At 40.9% G+C, this 19,232-nt stretch overlaps 1 protein-coding gene and 1 pseudogene across 1 annotated transcript in view; one reads left to right on the top strand and one right to left on the bottom strand.

Annotated features, from left to right (window-relative positions):
• LOC124721961 (lysosomal Pro-X carboxypeptidase) overlaps positions 1–19,232 on the top strand; it is a 58,517-nt gene that overhangs the window by 33,373 nt on the left and 5,912 nt on the right. Inside the window, exon 7 of the mRNA XM_047247125.1 lies at positions 6,124–6,279. Within this exon, the coding sequence (XP_047103081.1) occupies positions 6,124–6,279 (156 nt within the window). The remainder of the gene's footprint in view (positions 1–6,123; positions 6,280–19,232) is intronic.
• On the bottom strand, positions 13,746–13,861 carry LOC124723800 (annotated as a pseudogene).

Below are 19,232 nucleotides of genomic sequence, written 5' to 3' on the forward strand. Positions count from 1 at the left end.
TCACATGAGTGGTTACTTAAAGTAGAATTTGAATTCCTCAGACTTTGGTGTCCTCGGAACTTTATGCCAAACCCTCTGTCAGTCTCCCCCACATGCCTGGCAAGACAGTTGTTGCACTGATGCAATATACACCAGTAGCATTATACTTTTTACAAGCTACCTTCTCTTTGTGTACAAGTCTTTGGTCAAGATTCTGTGGAATAAAGAACACTGGCTTCATCTTTTTTGTCATTAGCTTTTTGTCTACTTTCTGTGAAATCATGCCAAAGTATGGTATCTTGTGGCAACCAATGAATTTGTCTTCCTCCTTGTCCAACCTCAGTAGTTTGAATTCATTACCATTTGACCTCTGCCTATTCCTAGCAAATTCTTTTTTGCACAGTATACATTTATTAATATTTAATTATATCATTAGAATCACATCTGTTGACATATACAACATGTAGAATACACTAAAATTCTCAATCATACACCTTGTGGCACAAGGGTACACTGTGAAGGCATTGAAACATTGATCTAAAAACTGCTATCTTGTATGCAAGTTGGGGATTATAACTACAGTGTATGAGAGTATCCATCATTGTAGCCTTTCTAAAACTGTCATACCCAATCCTTGTATCCTGTAAGGAAATTTTGAAAAATAAATAAATAAGTGGAGGGTCTCAACCAAAGGCTTTGTCAACTCTGTGATGTTGGCTGCAGATTTCTAGATCTGCATTATCATGTGGGGATTTGCAGGACTCCCCTTGACAGGTCAGTGGTGTACTACACAAAGGAAGCAGCTACTCACATAGCCAAGTACTTGTGGAATGCACATAAGGGACTTTTAGACCAGGCAATAGTTTGAGGTGCTCTGATGAACACTCGCCAATCAATATGCAGCAAGGGACGTCAAAAGACACTTGGACTGCCATAATTTTATCAGTAAACTGTTGGAAGTATTCGTAATAAATTTCTTGGGTCTGAGAGCTGTAAGAACCTGAGTTGGAAAGCTATGAGATATTTAGTGAGTCATGAAATGTATATTGTAAAGACCATTTAGAGACCATAGGAGGGGGAGTGTTTCATTACATTTCACAAAAATATTGTCTCTAGTGAGGTCAAAGTTGAGTGTGACAGTGAAGTTATCTGGTCACATACAGCAGGTGAGGTGAAACCAAATTAATTGTTGTAGATTTTTACCGGCCACCCAGTACTGCTGTGGCAGTTCTAGAGTCATTCAAAGAAAGTCTAGGGTCAATAGCATGTAAATACTCAGAGCATTCAATACTAGTTGGAAGCTGCTTTTACCTACTGAGTATAGACTGTGATGTCTATGGATTCATTGCAGAGGGTACAGGCAGACAGTCATATGAAATACTTTTGAAGGTGTTTCTTAGAACTGTCTTGAGCAGATAGCTCAGCAGCCCACACGCAATGGAAGTATATTAGACCTTGTAGCTACAAATATGCCAGACCTTACCAACAATGTCAGAATAGAACAGAGTTAGTGATCATGATATCATTATAGCAACTATGATTATGAAAGTTAATATATCAATTAAGAAGTCTAGGAGAGTATTTCTGCTAGATAGAACAGATAAGCGGTTATAGTATCTCACTTAGATAGGGAACTGGTATCACATGGTTCCAATAAGATGGACCCAGAAAAATAATGGGCAAAGTTTAAGCAGATTTTAAATTCTGGTCTGGAGAGTTATGTGTCTAGTAAGTGGATAAAGGATGGAAAAGACCCACCGTGGTTTAATAATGGAATTTGGAGGATGCTGAGGAAGCAGAGGCTGTTGCACTCTCGGTTCAAAAGGGAATGCACAAATGATAAACGAAGCCTAGTAGAAATTCAGGCATCTGTGAAAAGTTCTATGCGCGAAGCATATAACAACTACCACCGTCACACCTTAGCAAAAGACCTGGCAGAGAACCTAAGGAAATTTTGATGTCATGTAAAATTTCTAAGTGGTTCTAAGGCTTCCATTCAATCCCTTGTTGACCAGTCTGGTGTGGCAGTTGGAGATAGAAAAACGAAAGTTAAAGTTTTAAATTTTATATTCAAGAAATGAAAATCATACAGGCGTACCATCATTTCACTATTGGACAGACTCCCAGATGGACAACATAGTAAGCATACCTGGTGTAGGAAAACAACTTGATTTGAAAGTAAATAAAGTCTGGATGGAATACCAGTTCAATTTTACAAAGATTGTTCTACAGCATTGACCCCTTACCTAGCTTGCATTTATGACCCCATGCCGCTCCTATCTGCATTCTCCACCGAGGATGACACGGCGGTCGGATGGTCCCGGTAGGCCACTCGCGTCCTGAAGACGGAGTGCTTTTAGCTTGCATTTAGCGTGAATCTCTCACCCAGCACACAGTCCTGAGTGACTGGTAAAAAGTGCAGGTGACTCCAGTATATAAGAAACGTAAAAGAATGGACCCGTGAAATTAAGACCAATATCCCTAACTTCTCTTTGGTACAGAATCATTGAACATATTCTCAGTTCAAATAGAATAAACTTTCTTGAGACTGAGAAGCTTATGTTCATGAATCAGCATGGTTTTACAAAGCATTGCTCATGCGAAACTCAGTTTGCCCTTTTCTCACATGATATACTGTGAACTGCGGATGAAGGGCAACAGGCAGATTCCATATTTCTAGATTTCTGGAAAGTGTTTGACAAGGTGCCACATTGCAGGCTGTTAATGAAGGTGTGTGCATGTGGAATAAGTTCACAGGTATGTGAGTGGCTCAAAGACTTCTTAAATAATAGAACCCAGTATGTTGGTTTTGATGGTGAGTGTTCATCAGAGACAAGGTTATTATCAGGACTGCCCCACAGAAGTGTGATAGGACTGCTGTTGTTCTCTATACACATAAATGATTTGGTGGACAAGGTGGGCAGCAATCTATGGTTGTTTGCTGATGATGCCATGGTGTACGGTAAGGTGTCGAAGTTGAGTGACTGTAGAAAAATACAAGATGACTTAGACAAAATTTCCAGTTGGTGTGATGAATGTCAGCCAGCCCTAAAAGTGGAAAAATATAAGTTAATGCAAATCAAACCTATAATGTTCAGATACAATATCTGGGCATAGTGTTGCAAAGCGATATGAGGTACAACAAGCATGTAAGAACTGTGGTAGGGAAAGTGAAAGCTCAACTTTGGTTTATTGGGACAATTTTAGGAAAAAGTGGTTCACCTGTAAAGCAGATCACATATAGGACTTTGGTGTGACTTATTCTTGAGTACTGCTCAAGTGTGTAGGATCCATACCAGGTGAGATTAAAGGAAGACATCGAAGCAATTCAGAGGTGGGGTGGTAGATTTGTTACCCGTAGGTTCAAACAATACATGAGTATTACGGAGATGCTTCAGGAACTTGGATATAAATCCCTGGAGGGAGGGCGACTTTCTTTTCGAGAAACACTGTTGAGAAAATTTAGAGACTACCACCAACATACATTGCGTGTAAGGACCATGAAGATAAGATACAAGAAATTAGGGCTGATACGAAGGCATATATACAGTCATTTTTCCTTCGTCCTATTTGCGAGTGGAACAGGAAAGGAAATGACTGGTAGTGGAACAGGGTACCCTCTGTCACGCACCATATGGTGGCTCGTGGAGTATCTATGTAGATATAGATGTAGATGTAGGTTAGTCAACCTCCCTCACTGTATTCTATGATAAACTGTACCTTCTCATGTACAGCATTAATTTTATCAACAAAATCACAGCATTCCACCTTAGAACTGTTGTACAGTAGAAATTTGGCATGAAGATATGTGGATCATAGGACAATATTATTGGCATAGGTGGGAAGCAAAGCACCAATGTCACTTTCAGATTTAGTCATAAATATATTAGCACTGCCATATGACAACAGAGAGCCCATGCTTCTGAATGTAGGTATGATCCCTAAACATCCCTAAACGTGAAATAATGATAGCTGAGCACTGCACTCAGTAGCTTGGGGACATCATCAACCTCATCTTCAGGCCATGTTCTGTAATGCCTCAAGTTTTGATCAATGTACAATGTTGACCAGAATGTTGGTATACATGTTTTTTTTATATCTATTATGCCATATGCTTATCGATTAGCTGTTCTCTATTATGAATACTAAAGTTACTCGGGTGAGAATAATGTTCATTTATGTATTTTCCTAGTGCTTGCTTACTCTGATACCCAACTCTCCCGGCCCCCCTCCCTCTTGTTTTAACAATAGGTCTTACTGGAGCCCACCACTGTGTACCTTAAATGTGGCTCTCGGCCTAGGTGGTCCAAGGTTCATGAGAACTAACTTCTTCATTTTAAACTTCCGAGGGAAGACCTTAGGTTCATGGGAACTAACTTCTTAATTTTAAACTTCTGAGGGAAGACCTTAGTATTCTTAAAGTACTTTTTTTAATACATCAGAATGTTTAGCAGTTGGGTCCCTAACACATTCCTCAATCTGATTGTTCGTGAAGAACTTACAGGTTTTCTCCACATACTGCCTCTCTTCTTTTTATCATAATATCTATTATATGTTTCCTATCTTGTAGATGTACACCTGAAGATATGACCTGATGTACACCTGAAGATATGACCTGATATCATGAAACCAGTCAGGTTCCTGTAAATAAAAGTTTGTATATTGCTGAAAGCAGTTTATTTCTGAAATACAAACAAACAAGTGTTGCATAATTGAAGATTGTGGTTCCTGCAAGCATATTTTACTATTTCTGTGGTTTGTTCATTTGTGTATGTTTCCTTTATGCCCTGGTATGGAGAAAAATAGAATTTATTTCCTTTACGACAGCCTAGGTGGTCCAAGGTTCATGGGTTAACTGTCACTGTGTATATAACTGCCAGACAATAAAAGAAGTATGTACAGGATTCTGTGGATTGTTTTTATTTATTGTGCCTTAGGACCTTTGTTCAGCAGGTGTGACAGCACATATCGGGATTGAAATAGCCAACAAAATACCCCTTGTGAGCAACATTTATTCCAATGCTTGTAAGACTTTGATGAAGTATACTAAATATTATTCTTACATCATTCTGGATTACTATTAATGGAAGTGACAAAGCAGACTAGGGTGCCTCATAATTATAACCATCATTGAAGATTACAGTAAAACATAACTGTTCGGTTGACTGTTACAAAATTAGGATTTAGAGGAATATTTGGTATAGATTGCCACATTCTTTGCTAATTGTAAATTTAAAATATGCACTTCCGAAAGTAATGAACTCTAGCCCTGTTCCATTAATTTTTGTTTTGTCAGGATGTCGACTTGCCACAAGATGAGAATGATTGACTTGCTAGCCTAAGTAAAGGTGCTGGAAATAGTCAGTAGGCCAGAGGTGAAAAGCACATGTTAAACTGTCATATAGACAGTGTGTCTGTCCAGTACTTACCTGCATGTTATGCAACGAGTGAGGCAGCACTGCAATTGAGGCACTGGACTTCCATTCAGGAGCAGCAGGATTACAGTTCTAATCTTGTCATCATAGTTTTCATAAATTAGTTATGGTGATGGTTCATTTGTAAGGGATGTCATTGATCTTCTTCCTCATTGTAATTATATCCAATCTTATGCCCTGTGTCTAATAACCTCAATATTAACCAGACATTAAACTGTATTCTTCCTTCCTTTCTTTCCTCCAGGAGGCCCATCTTCCCGTAAATACTAAAATTTTTGTCCATTGTGGTTGTGGAACACTGTCACTATGACAAATAAAGGTTTTCAAAAATGACTTCAACCAGCTACCTTTGGTGATGGTAGAATTTTTATTTTCCCATTACCAATGTCAAGGTGCTAGTGACTCATCATCATACAGTACAATTCTTAGTGACCATTTGTAGCATTGTGGGTGTCACTGTTTAGAATTATTTGATTCCATTGGATTACTCCTGGTGCATAAATAACTTTGAAAAACATTGTTTACGTTCTTCAGTTATGTTAATTATACAACACTACAGACACCTTGCCACATTCAACAACTTCAATTTGCTGCAACAGAAATTTAAAATAAAATGTAATCAACAATTTTTTGTACTTGATAAAATATCATGGTATTTTTTCATTGTTTATCCTATTTTCTGCTGAACTGTCTTTTTGTTACCTTACAGACTATGTGTAGCAAGCTGTATAATTCATCTTTACCAGATAAACCACTTCTGCAAATGCTATTCAGTGGTTTGAATGTGTATACCGGTAAAGAGAAATGTTTAAATATCAGTGTAGATGCTTCACCAAAACTTGGCGAACTTGGCTGGGACTTTCAGGTATGAATTATTTTATATTTCCTGTTAAGTATTTTAAAAAATAAAAACAGATAAAAATGGCTAAATACTCTTGTTTTGAAATGTATCTTTCACCACTGCTACAATGTTATATTATTAAACTATTACCAAGAACAACTTCATGTGTGCTTTTAAGGTAACACTCACTAAAATTTGAAATATACCAAACAATATTACATTTGTACATATATAAGAATCTCTCCCATTTCCTTTTCTAATACTATTTTTCTGATATTCTGCTGATGAGATCTGTTGTCATATAATATTTTTTAATTTGGTATTTGAAAGCTCTGAACTTCTGTCCAGTATATCTGCCAGCCTCATTCCCCCTTCATTTACCTTTACTCTCTTGTCAATTGCTAATATCCTACGTTTCTTTCCATCATTTGCATTTTGATATAAATTCCCGTCTCTCCCCAGATGAATATAAAAAATTTTCTCCCCCATTTTTCTGAGCTTTTAGCTGATTTTCATGAACAGATGTTTATGGAGTGGGGTATTAACAGAACTATCATGCAGCATATTTTATGGTTGTGAGCTTGAGAACAAGCATATGCTCATTTTCAAAAATCCACTGCTCAGCTATCAAAATACAAGGGCATAGGTGAGCTGAAATAAAACAGTTTTTAAAAACAGCTGAGTTTTTTGAATAAATTCAACACATATTTCTTGGCATATCAGTTTTGGATGTAATACCCAGCTTTTGATGACTTTCTCTGTTGTCATCATCAGGAAGCCACGTGGTACTTCATTAGTTGCTCCAATTATATCATGGAGCTGTCAAGTAACGGAACTTCCATATGCTACCAGAGATTTGTCAATGTCTGTGATGGAGGAACATTGGTAGTGATGCTGATTTTGTTAGATGATGCATTAGAAACTTCCTGGCAGATTAAAACTGTGTGCCAGACTGAGAATTTGACTCAGGACCTTTGGCTTTTGCAGGTAAGTGCTCTACAACTGAGCTAGCAAGACCCACCCTCACAGCTTCAATTCTGCAGTATGTCATCTCCTACCTTCTAAAATTCACAGAAGCTCTTCTGTGAACCTTGCAGAAGTAGCACTCCTGGAAGAAAGGATATTTCAAAGACATGCAGAGCACTTGCACACGAAATGCAAAGGTCCCAAGTTTGAGTCTTGGCCCAGCACACAGTTTTAATCTGTCAGGAAGTTTCATTTCAGTGCACACACTGCTGCAAAGTGAAAATTTCAGTCTGGAAACATTCCCCAGGCTGTGGCTAAGCCATGTCTCTGCAATATCCTTTCTTCCAGGAGTGCTAGTTCTGCAAGGTTTGCAGGAGGCTCCTGAGAAGTTTGGAATGTAGGAAATGAGGTACTGGCAGAATTGAAGCTTTGAGGGTGGGTCATGAGTCATGCTTGGGTAGGTCAGTCAGTAGAGCACTTGCCTGCAAATGGCAAAGGCCGCGAGTTTGAGTCTCAGTTAGGCACACCATTTTAATCTGCCAGGAAGTTTCATATCAGTGCACACTCTGCTGCAGAGTGAAAATTTCATTCTGGAGATGATGCATACTTTAGGTTATTTCTCTGTAGCCTTTTGGGATGAAATGTCCACTTCCATACACCACTAAAGATATAGCTGCTGTCCTGGCTAATGTGTTTGTTACACATTCTGATCTCAGTGGCTTCTTTGCTGACAGAATGTCAGTAGGTGGGTGCATGGGATAAACATAATCATATGTTTGTTATTGTGGCTGTCTTCAGCAATAGCAAATTTGTTGAAATTGTGATATTTAATGTGGTATTGGTGTTCTGTGCAGCATTCTGAAACTGCTTGTATTGGTTGACCAATGTAACTGCTTCTGCATTCACAAGGAATTTTAAAAATTCCAGGAACACTGCCTTTTACTGGTACAGCACCTCTTTAACTCTCATGGGTGGTGAGAAAATGGATTGAATATCTTATCTGCTGAGGACTCTGCCTTTTTTATTTGTTACAGCTCTAAAGAAAGTAATAAACATTTTAGGCTGATCATCTTGTGATGATTAAGTATTTCCATGTTTTCATTTCTTCGAGATGACTAAGATAATAGCTTGTTCACAGTAACAAAGACAGAGGGACTCTGTACTTTCAGGAGAAATAAAGATCACATTGTGCTGCCTGCTGACAAGTGAAATGTAATGTTCATCATTAATAACATAACATATCATGGTAGGCATCACTACTTTTGGCAGATACTGCATACAAAACTACAAAATTGTGATCCTACTTTATCACTTAACACAAAAATGGTGAAAATACTGACAAATGCTGGCCTACTGGACAATGTGATAATCTGCAAACGTGATATCCTAGGCTCTAAGGCTGTATGGTTTGCCTGAAATCCACAAAGATGACATTCCCCTGTGACCTATCGATATTATTGTAGGTTTTCCCATGTATATGCTAGTAAAATATCTTACCAAGTTACAAAACTCATCATATTAAAAACTCTTAAATGTTTGTAGACATAATTAAACAAATCATTACAAATCCAGACGAAACTATGGGCAGTTTGGATATGTTCTCTTTGCTCAAAAACATCCCTGTCCGAGATACATTAAAGCTATCAGCAGGCCACTTCTCTCCTGAGAGCAGCAAATTGTTTCACCATACTTTGACAACCACCTACTTTTTGTAAAGTTGTAAATTTTATTAAACAGCTGATTACATAGTCATTGTCTCTAGCAGTGGATAATTTCTTTATACAGAATTTCAAAGAGTGCATGTTAAATTCAGCTCCTCTTCATCCATCTTGTGTCTGTCATTATGTTTTCTTCACATTTGTGGTCTGGCTACATGGGATCAAGACTCTTCACCTCTTCATTAATCATATATACTGTATGTACACTAATTACACAAGAAATAAGCATCACTACCAATGTTGTTCAATCATGGAAGTTCTGTGACTTTGTGATTTTCCATGATATAATTTGGCCAATTAAATAAAGTACCACATGGCCTACAGATAACTCTTGATGATTATGACAGAGAAAGTCATCAAAATCTTGAGATTACACACAAATCTGACATGGCAAGAAATCTGTAAAGCATTTATCCAAGAACATTGCCACAAAAAACTACATTCTCGAACTGAGTTAATTATTCAACAGCAATAATCAACACCCTGTTGAGCCTAAAACTTAATTCTTGGATTCAGTACACATTACACTGGCTGATACTGGGATCTGTGTCTGAAGATGTAACAACATTCACTACTGACTTCCCACAACATTTAATCACAACCAACAATGAGATTAACATTACTTGGGATGCAACACTGTCAGTTAGATTATTTAGGAAAAAACCCTCACTCTTTTTCAAAACACGATTTATTACTCATTAGCCTAAACACATTCATCTCACCAACATCAGACTTCTGAAAATTTTCCACAAAAACCAGTACTTTACCCACTTGTGCATCAAACTGTGTGTGCATACTCAACATCTCTGGTGTCAGATAAATGTACAGAACATAAAGGGATCAGGACTTGGGAGAGGGCTTCCAAAATGGCTATTTCAAATAATAAGAAAAGGATTTGCGATAAAGAAAACATACATTCCACAGTAGGGTTACACAAGGCACACCCTGAGGAGAAAATTTCAGGTTGAAGACCAGTCTAGCATATCTGAACCAAAATACAATCAAATAGGAAGAGGGAGAGATGGCAGCAGTTCATTTCGATTTCTGCTGGTCACAGAGTGCAGAGCCACAGACTCTGTCTCCCGAGAGAGGCATCTGGCCTGTTTGAAAGCTGGTTACTAAGAGTTCCACAGTTGTGTTCTGCTCTCGAAGACTGCCCAGCAACCACATCCATGACTCCTCCTCAATCTTCCCATTGGCTAGGTGGTAATGTGGATATGCAGTGAATCCAGCAGAGGGCTGAAAGGATGGTGTGATACTATCTTTGACAACTGACAGGAAATGTGGTGTGATACCAGTTCTACAGTTTTTGGCATGTGGGCGTTGTAGAAACTGACATTGGGAGTATGTTTGAAAGCCTCAAAGGAAAATGTCAGTCTGAAATTAAAAGAAAAATAAAGTAACCACAAAAACTTTGTTGTTCCTAGTTGTTGGAAATGTCATGGTAGATGTCCAAAAATCTCATTTCACAATGAAATTGCTAATGTTTCAGAACTTTTCAGTCTAAAAGGTGATTATAATTAAAGTTCCAGTTTCAAAATGCTGTTAAAAATAACCACTACTCAGAATGATATTCAGTTTGCGTGGAATATTATTGAAGGGGAAACAGTATGGAAAAAAATTAATGAAAATTGTACCACTAGGTGGTGCTGTAAGCAGAAGAATATGCAAAACAAAACTCACAGGGTACATGACTAATCCTCAGTTGGCATCTGAGATGCTCGGCATGATTGTATCAGTGCAGATGTGCTGCTGGTAAAGCTCTTTTACAGGAATGGTGACCATGCACCGGTAGTTCTGAAATGATGACTGTGCACCAGTAGCTCTACAAAAGTTCTGGACACTCGAGAATATGAAGAGAGGCACTGGTCCGATGTCTGACAAGGGTCTGAAGAAAATGATTAAGAAATTCAAAATACAATGTGGCAGAGGGAGGAAAACAACTTATCCGCTGTCTGTAGATGTTGTCACAGCGTTTCAGGAGGTGTCGAGCAGTAGTGTGCAAACTTGCAGTGCGTGGGGAATTGGCTCAACTATGGACATGCCTTTGAGCATGGTGCATAAAATTCTAAAAAACATACTGCATTACAATCCATACAAAATTTCCCTTGTTCAGCAGTTGCTTCATGCTGACCTGCTAGTAAGACAAACATTTGCTCTAAAATTTCTGGCTCACATGGAAGTGGACAATGAATGGCCATGGAACATTTTATTGACAGACCAAGCCCATTTTCTATTTCCAAAGAGGTGTCAGTACACACAATTGCAGAATATGGGCAACAGAAAATCTGCTCACACAGCTTCATTTTGCAAAGGTAACTGTGTGGTGCAGATTGATGGCATCGTTTATCATAGAGCCATATTTTTTTGAGATGTGTCTTGCAGGTCCTGTTACCAGCTGGTACTATTAACCATCGACATGATTCTAGGTGCACATTAAACAGAATAAGACATTGTTGTTTAAGAGGAGATCAAGTGTAAATCCTCAAAACTAGAACAGCTATTAGTTGAGGTGGAATAATTAACACAGTAAAATTGACATTGTTGACTGGAATACTCTCTTTCAAATTCTGAAGGTGGCAGGGGTCACATACAGGGAGTGAAAAGCTATTTACAATTTGTACAGAAACCAGATGGCAGTTATAAGAGTCGAGGGGCATGGAAGGGAAGCAGTGGTTGGGAAGGGAGTGAGACAGGGTTGTAGCCTCTCCCCAATGTTATTCGATCTGTATATTGAGCAAGCAGTAAAGGAAACAAAAGAAAAATTCAGAGTAGGAATTAAAATCCACTGAAAAGAAATAAAAACTTTGAGGTTTGCCGATAACATCATAATTCTGTCAGAGACAGCAAAGTATCAGGAAGAGCAGTTCAATGGAATGAACAGTGTCTTGAAAGGAGGATATAAGATGAACATCAACAAAAGCAAAACGAGGATAATGGAATGTAGTCGAATTAAATCAGGTGATGCTGAGGGAATTAGATTAGGAAATGAGACACTTACAGTAGTAGATGAGTTTTGCTACCTGGGGAGCAAATAACTGATGATTGTTGAAGTAGAGAGGATATAAAATGTAGACTGGCAATGGCAAGGAAAGCGTTTCTGAAAAAAGAAATTTGGTAACATCGAGTATAGATTTAAGTGTCAGGAAGTCATTTCTGAAAGTATTTGCATGGAGTGTAGCCATGTATGGAATTGAAACATGGATGATAAACAGTTTAGACAAGAAGAGAATAGAAGCTTTCGAAATGTGGTGCTACAGAAGAATGCTGAAGATCAGATTGGTAGATCACATAAGAAATGAGGAGGTTCTGAATAGAATTGGGGAGAAGAGAAATTTGTGGCACAACTTGACTAGAAGAAGGGATTGGTTGGTTGGACATGTTCTGAGATATCAAGGGATCACCAATTTAGTATTGAAGGGCAGTGTGGAGGGTAAAAATCATAGAGGGATACCAAGAGATGAATACATTAAGCTGATTAAGAAGGATGTAGGTTGCGGTAGGTACTGGGAGATGAAGAAGCTTGCACAGGATAGAGTAGCATGGAGAGCTGCATCAAACCAGTCTCTGGACTGAAGACCACAACAACAACAACAACAAAATTTCATCTTTACACTTGTGACTCAACAGGCAAAACAAATAGTATGAAAGCCTCAATTTGAAACAGCAGATGATGGAAATAAGGTGACGTATTGTATCTCTGTTTTAAGTTCTGTATTTTGGATCAACAATATCTATTTCACATCAGTTTGAAATGCAAATAATAGAAACAGAGTGCACAAATTTTAAATTTTATATGGTGCCTTTGCACTCCTGTGTGTTGAATTTCACAGACCAAGATTCAAAAGATAAGATGCTGGCTATCTATCTTAGAATCCGTCATCTGCATAGAAAATGCAACAGGTTTGTTCGAGATGACAAAAATTTTATAACGAAAGAACCAAGGTGCACAGATAGTATTTTAACTTAGACTTCCAATAAATTTACACTAATTAGAGCAGCAGGAACAGAGTGCGGATTAGTTATAATGAACACCAGGCAGGAAAATTTTATAGAAAAATGCTGAAGGGAAACAGTCAGTTCAGCGGATATACGACTTAAAAATGCACAATTATTTTAACTCGTGACTGATGCCTTGAAAGAAAAGAATATAAATAAATGAATCTAACATAAGATAAACTTAGCTCATCTGCAGATCAGTGCAACATTAGTTACAAAGAATAACATGAAATTTTAAAGTACAATAGTCCACTGAAAAATAAAAGCAAACAGAATAAGGAAGAAAAATTGTAACACATAGTACCGTAGAATTACTTGGGTAACAATGCAGACTTGATACATTCTGCCATTTCCCAAAATAGTCAAAGAATTATTTCCCTGTGGAGTTAAACTTTCAGTATTGACTAAGAAGCCACCTCTAGAAAAAGACAAAGTCTTCTGTTCATTCTCAGTGTTCACAGTACAAGGTAAAACAAATAAAGTAACAGTTATCGCTGCACAGAAATCAACTTCTAAAAGATTTCTCCTCATTAGCAGTGCAAACTGGAATTCTACACAACTGTATGATGTGACTGCTTAATAGAACAAAATGGCAAACTCCTCCCAAACAGGCCATGAAGGCCCAATAGTACCGACCAGCCACCATGTCATCCTCATCCCATAGGCTTCACTGGATGCGAATATGGAGGGGCATGTGGTCATCACACCACTCTCCTGGCCCTATGTCAGTTTCTGAGACCAGAGCAAACTACTTCTCAATCAAGTAGCTCCTCAGTTTTGCCTCACAAGGGCTGAGTGCACCCTGCTTGCCAACAGCACTTGGCAGACCAGATGGTCACCCATCCAAGCTAGTCCAGCCTGACAGCGCTTAACTTCAGTGATCTGACGGGAACCAGTGTTACCACTGTGGCAAGGCCATTGGCAAAATGGCAAAGACCTATACAATAAGTGACAGGGGGGTTACCTTTTCACATCTAAAAACACTTATGAATTGATCCTTCATTCCAAAAAGATTGTTAATGTTTATAAACATTTAAAATCTAAAAATATAAGAACAGACTATGTAAGTTCACTGATCTGTATGGGTTCTTAAAGCTGGTTTCTCAACACTGTCAGCTACTAACTGGGTATTGCACAGAAAGTTAACATTCAAAGCATTTCTATTCATTAGCATGAAACACCAAAAGTGATCCAACTGAATCAAGAGGAGCTGAGTACAAGTTGGAGATTTCAATATGTAATCAGCATTTATATTTACAAAGTGGGTAGTTGCGTTAGTTAACATCAAAAGTAAATTCATTTTCTCAGTTCTGGGGAATCACTAACACAGAGCTAGCAAGTGACTTGGTAGATCTTTGCTGTCCTCTGTGGTAAAAGTGGAAAATAATTCACTTAATAATATTCAATACAAGTGCACTTACATGTCTCACAGACTATATAATCACGCGTCACCTTAACGTATGGTAGTAGAGGTATTCTTCTCAGCTAAGGCCATGTTCCAACTAAACATATCTTTATCTATAACATTAGAACTGCTTGTTGCTTCAGGATATCAACATTTGACCCTGACGTGACTCAGGTAGCAATCAGCACAATTTGACTTTTATACATTTCAGATGGTACCCTGACTTGTCACCTGGCAACTTCAACTTTTACCTACATCAAGATCAGTATACATCATGTTTTGGTTGGCAGGAGAGCCAACACCGTGTTACTAGAGGAAGCCGAAAGGCAAGCATTTTAGTTCACGCAGTCTGGCGTGAGGTCTGGAACAGGACAAGGACAAGGAAATTAGAATTTAGAAAAAATGGACGTAGCTGGTGGAATACTTAACTTTAATCCATTAATGGTGAACGTCGCTCTTGACGGTACGTGATTTAGTATCAATAGTAACTGGTAATGGCGCCTTGCTAGGTTGTAGCAAATGACGTAGCTGAAGGCTATGTTAACTATCGTCTCGGCAAATGAGAGCGTATTTTGTCAGTTGAACAACTGGGGCGAGTGCTAGGAAGTCTCTCTAGACCTGCCGTGTGGCGGCGCTCGGTCTGCAATCACTGATAGTGGCGACACGTGTGTCCGACGTATACTAACGGACCGCGCCCGATTTAAAGGCTACCACCTAGAAAGTGTGGTGTCTGGCGGTGACACCACATTCCTCCCCCGCAAATCGGCTTACGGTTGTGGTATAAGGCTTCCACCCGCCATGGGGAGGACCCCATGTTGATGTATGCGACGAGGTGGGGAGCCTAACAACAGGCGAGGCTGTGCCACCCACATCCTGCCATTCGGACCGTGGGGAGCTAGGAAACGCCTGAAAACCTGCTCCAGGGTGCACGCCAACATGTGGTGTATGCGCCCGCAGAGAGACAGGAGAGGCCGAAGGGTCGACCTCCATCGGGCCGGGGCACCCGATGGGCGAAGACGACATACGGTCCGGAGCGGGCAAGAGTTCCATGTCGGAGGACAACTGGTCATGGGAAGCGATCGGCGGCACGTGACCCAGGGAGGTGCCCGACGGTTGCAGCGACGCATCCACTGCGGGCGTCGCCGGCGGGAGAAGAGGCGGCGGCGGTGGGGGCGGCGGCGGCGCGTCGCCATGGGGCAAAATGGAAGGCAGCATCGGCAACACCTGGGGCCGAGGCAAGCCAGTAGATGGGTCCCCAGGGCGCTGACCAGACGGCACCGTCGCTGAAAGCAGACAGGGAGCAGCAGATCCCATGCGACGACAGAGGCACAGCTGATTGAGATACCGACGCACCTCACCAGAGGCCCCCAAAACCAGATACATAGCGCGGCTGAGGCAGCGAAGAATGCGCCCTTCGAGCTACGCCATGAACCTCAATAGTGGCGGTAGTAGACAACGTCGCCTGGGGCAAAAGCAGGTGTCTGCCGCTGCACAGGAACCTAATGCGGCGGATGTAGCAAAGACATCAAGGTTTGATGAGGACGACCGTGGAGCAACTCAGCCGGCGAGCGACCATCTTGGGGCTGAGAGCGATACGAGGACAAAAAGAGCAGTAACGCGTCCTCCCGAGAATGCAACTCTTTCAACTCCAACATCTGTGACTTGAAAGTCCTGACCAATCGTTCAGCGGCACCGTTTGACTGTGGTGAAAATGACGCGGACGTCAGATATTGAATACCATTGGCCTTGCAGAATGACTGAAATTCTGTGGACATGAATTGTGGGCGGAAGCAATAGTCTGTGGAAGACCTTCAATGCAAAAGATAGCAGATAACGCTTGGATGGTGGCAGATGGCATCCTGGAAGACATCCGGACAACAAAAGGAAAATTACTGAATGAATCTACCACAACCAACCATCGAGCATTCCAGAATGGACCAGCAAAATCGATGTGTAAGCGTTGCCAAGGGGAAGTGGCTTTTGGCCATGCAAAGAATGTCCGCGGTGGTGCTGATTGTTGTTCGGCACACACCATGCAAGAAGAGCACATATTCATAATCGCGGCATCAATTCCAAACCAAGTACAGTGCTGACGAGCAAGTTGTTTCATTCTCACTATACCCCAATGTCCTTGGTGGAGAAGCTGTAAGACAGAGGACTGTAACGAACGTGGGACCACGACCCTGGACTGATCATTATCTGAACGCAACAGCAAAACACCACGTCGTACAAAAAGTCTCTCCTGGTGAGCAAAATATCGGCGAACCAACGGATCCCCGATCCATGACTTTGACAAGGGCCATTGTGTAGCAACAAAACGCAGAATGGTAGCAAGGAGAGGGTCAGCAGCTGTGGCTGTAGCTATCAATCGGAAATGATTTGACCACGTCATCGGTTTCTGAATCAATGATCATGCAAGCAAGTTCGGAGGAATCGAATGCTCTATCCTCAGCAACAGGCAAACAGGAAAACGCATTGGTGTTTACGTGCTTAGCAGTGGACCGATACAAGATATCTTAGTGGTACTGCGAGAGGAAAATAGACCAGCGAATGAATTTCTGCGCTGTACTTGGAGGTATAGGCTTGTTCGGATGAAAAAGCGATGTCAAAGGTTTGTGGTCTGTGATTATGGTAAAGTGACAACCATACAAGAAATCATGAAACTTTGTAACACCAAATACGAGAGCCAATGCTTCTTTCTCGATCTGTGAATAATTTCTTTGTGCAGATGAGAGTAATTTGGACGCAAAGGCAATAGGGCGATTGTGCGATCCATCTTTGTGCGCAAGCACAGAACCGATCCCGAAATCCGATGCATCCACCATCAACAAAAGGGGCTTCTGGGAATCGAATGGCGTAAGGCAAATATTGGAAAGCAACGCCGATTTCAACTGGCGAAAGGCGCATTCGCATGCCGTCGTCCATACGAACGGAACACCTTTACGGCGTAAGCGATGAAGTGGAGCTGAAATGGAAGAGGCATGTGGAACATATCGGTGATGATAGTAGATTTTTCCCAGCACATTCTGTAGCTGCTTCAAATTCTCCGGCGAAGGCAAGTCTTGTATGGCACGGAGGCGCTCGGGACTGGGATGTATGCCTTGAGCATTGAAGTACATGTCCCAGGTAGGGCAAGTCACGAGCAAAAAACACACATTTGTCCTTCCGCAAGCGAAGACCATTTTGTCGCAAGACCTGAAATAATGTTCTGAGATTGGCGAAATGTTCTTCTGCTGTCTTTCCGGAGATCACAATATCGTCCAGATAGTTTGCTGCAGTAGGGAACGACGCACAAACAGTTTGTAGATATTGCTGAAACAATGCAGGGGCGGATGCACACCCGAATGGCAGTCGTTTGAATTGATACAAACCAAGATGCATGTTAACCACCAAAACGCGCTGGGATTCTTCATCCACCGGTATTTGCAAGTACGCATCTGCTAGGTCCAACTTTGAAAAATATTTACCCGGGCACAGTTTGTCAAAAAGATCTTCCGGGCAGGGTAAAGGAAAAGTTGCAGGCACTAGTTGTGGATTCACTGTTGCCTTGAAGTCCACACAAAGTCTCAATTTTCCGGAAGGTTTTGGCAAAATTACTAAGGGTGATGCCCAGAGAGAAGCCTGCACACGTACAATTACACCTTGTGATTCCAAATCGTGTAATGTTTTTGCGACCTCATCACGCAGTGCGTGGGGAACATTGCGTGCTCTGAAAAATTTTGGTTGCGCGTTTACTTTCATTTCCAAATGTGCTTTATAGTTCTTAGCGCAACCAAGGCCCGATGCAAAAATGTCTGCAAATTATTCACATAGACGAGAAACACTGTCTGAAGGCACAGTCTGGTTCACTGATAGGACCTGATTTACTATAGACAAGTTAAACAACTGAAATAAATCGAAACCAAACAAGTTCACTGCAGAAGAAGAACGAAGGACGTAAAATGACACAAGTTTTGTTTGTCCTTTGTATGTTGCAAGAAGGCTGCACTGTCCTAATACAGGGATATCTTTACCTGAATAACTAGTTAACTTAACATTTGCAGCACGCAACGGAGGTGTGCCCAGCTGTTTGTACGTGTCTTGATTGATCAGTGAAAGTGCAGCTCCGGTATCGAGCTGGAATGGTATCACTTTGCCGTTAATGTCCAAGTCTACAAAAAGTTTATTGTCCTGCTGACAAGAGCGACTGTCTCGTGCAACGTGAACTGACACTGGCACATAATCACTTGCGACTTGACGGGATTTCCGGCGATGTCGACGCACACTATTTGTGGGACGAACACAGTCACTGTTAGAGAGAGTGGCACTGGGCGGAGTGGAATGAACTACATGAATTTCCATGGGCGAAGTTTCATGAGCCTGAGTATCCTTGGTTTGAATTCGGTGCAAAGCAAAGGTTGTGAGTGTCCGATCTGAGCTTTTTCTGGCAAACACTCTGAACATGTCCTTTTTTGTTACAGAAAAAGCAAATAGCTTGGCGTGACAGGCAATTCTCACATGAATGTCTAGTAGCGCACCACGGGCATGATTTTAGCACTGCATTGGCTTGCCTGCACGACACATGTGGCTGAGAGCCTGGCGGCAGCGGCACGGCCAGGCGCGAGGGCTGTTTACTGCTCTGTGCAGCTCGCCCAGCGGGCCAGTTAACCTGACACATGGCTGGTCAAGTTTCAAATGATTCCTGAGCAAAGTCAAGTGTGTCCTGCTGATCCAATATGTCCATCACCTGTTGAAGGGAGGGATTGACTTGTTTCAAAATCTGTTTCCTTGTATGAACATCAGAAACATTCTGTGCAATTGCATCACGTACCATTGTATCTGTATAAGGGAGTCCACATTGACACTCAAAAGTACAATCCCTAGTAAGGCCTTGCAAGGTTGCAACCCAC

The sequence above is a fragment of the Schistocerca piceifrons genome, chromosome X, assembly GCF_021461385.2.
Source record: "Schistocerca piceifrons isolate TAMUIC-IGC-003096 chromosome X, iqSchPice1.1, whole genome shotgun sequence".
Lineage (NCBI taxonomy): Eukaryota > Metazoa > Arthropoda > Insecta > Orthoptera > Acrididae > Schistocerca > Schistocerca piceifrons.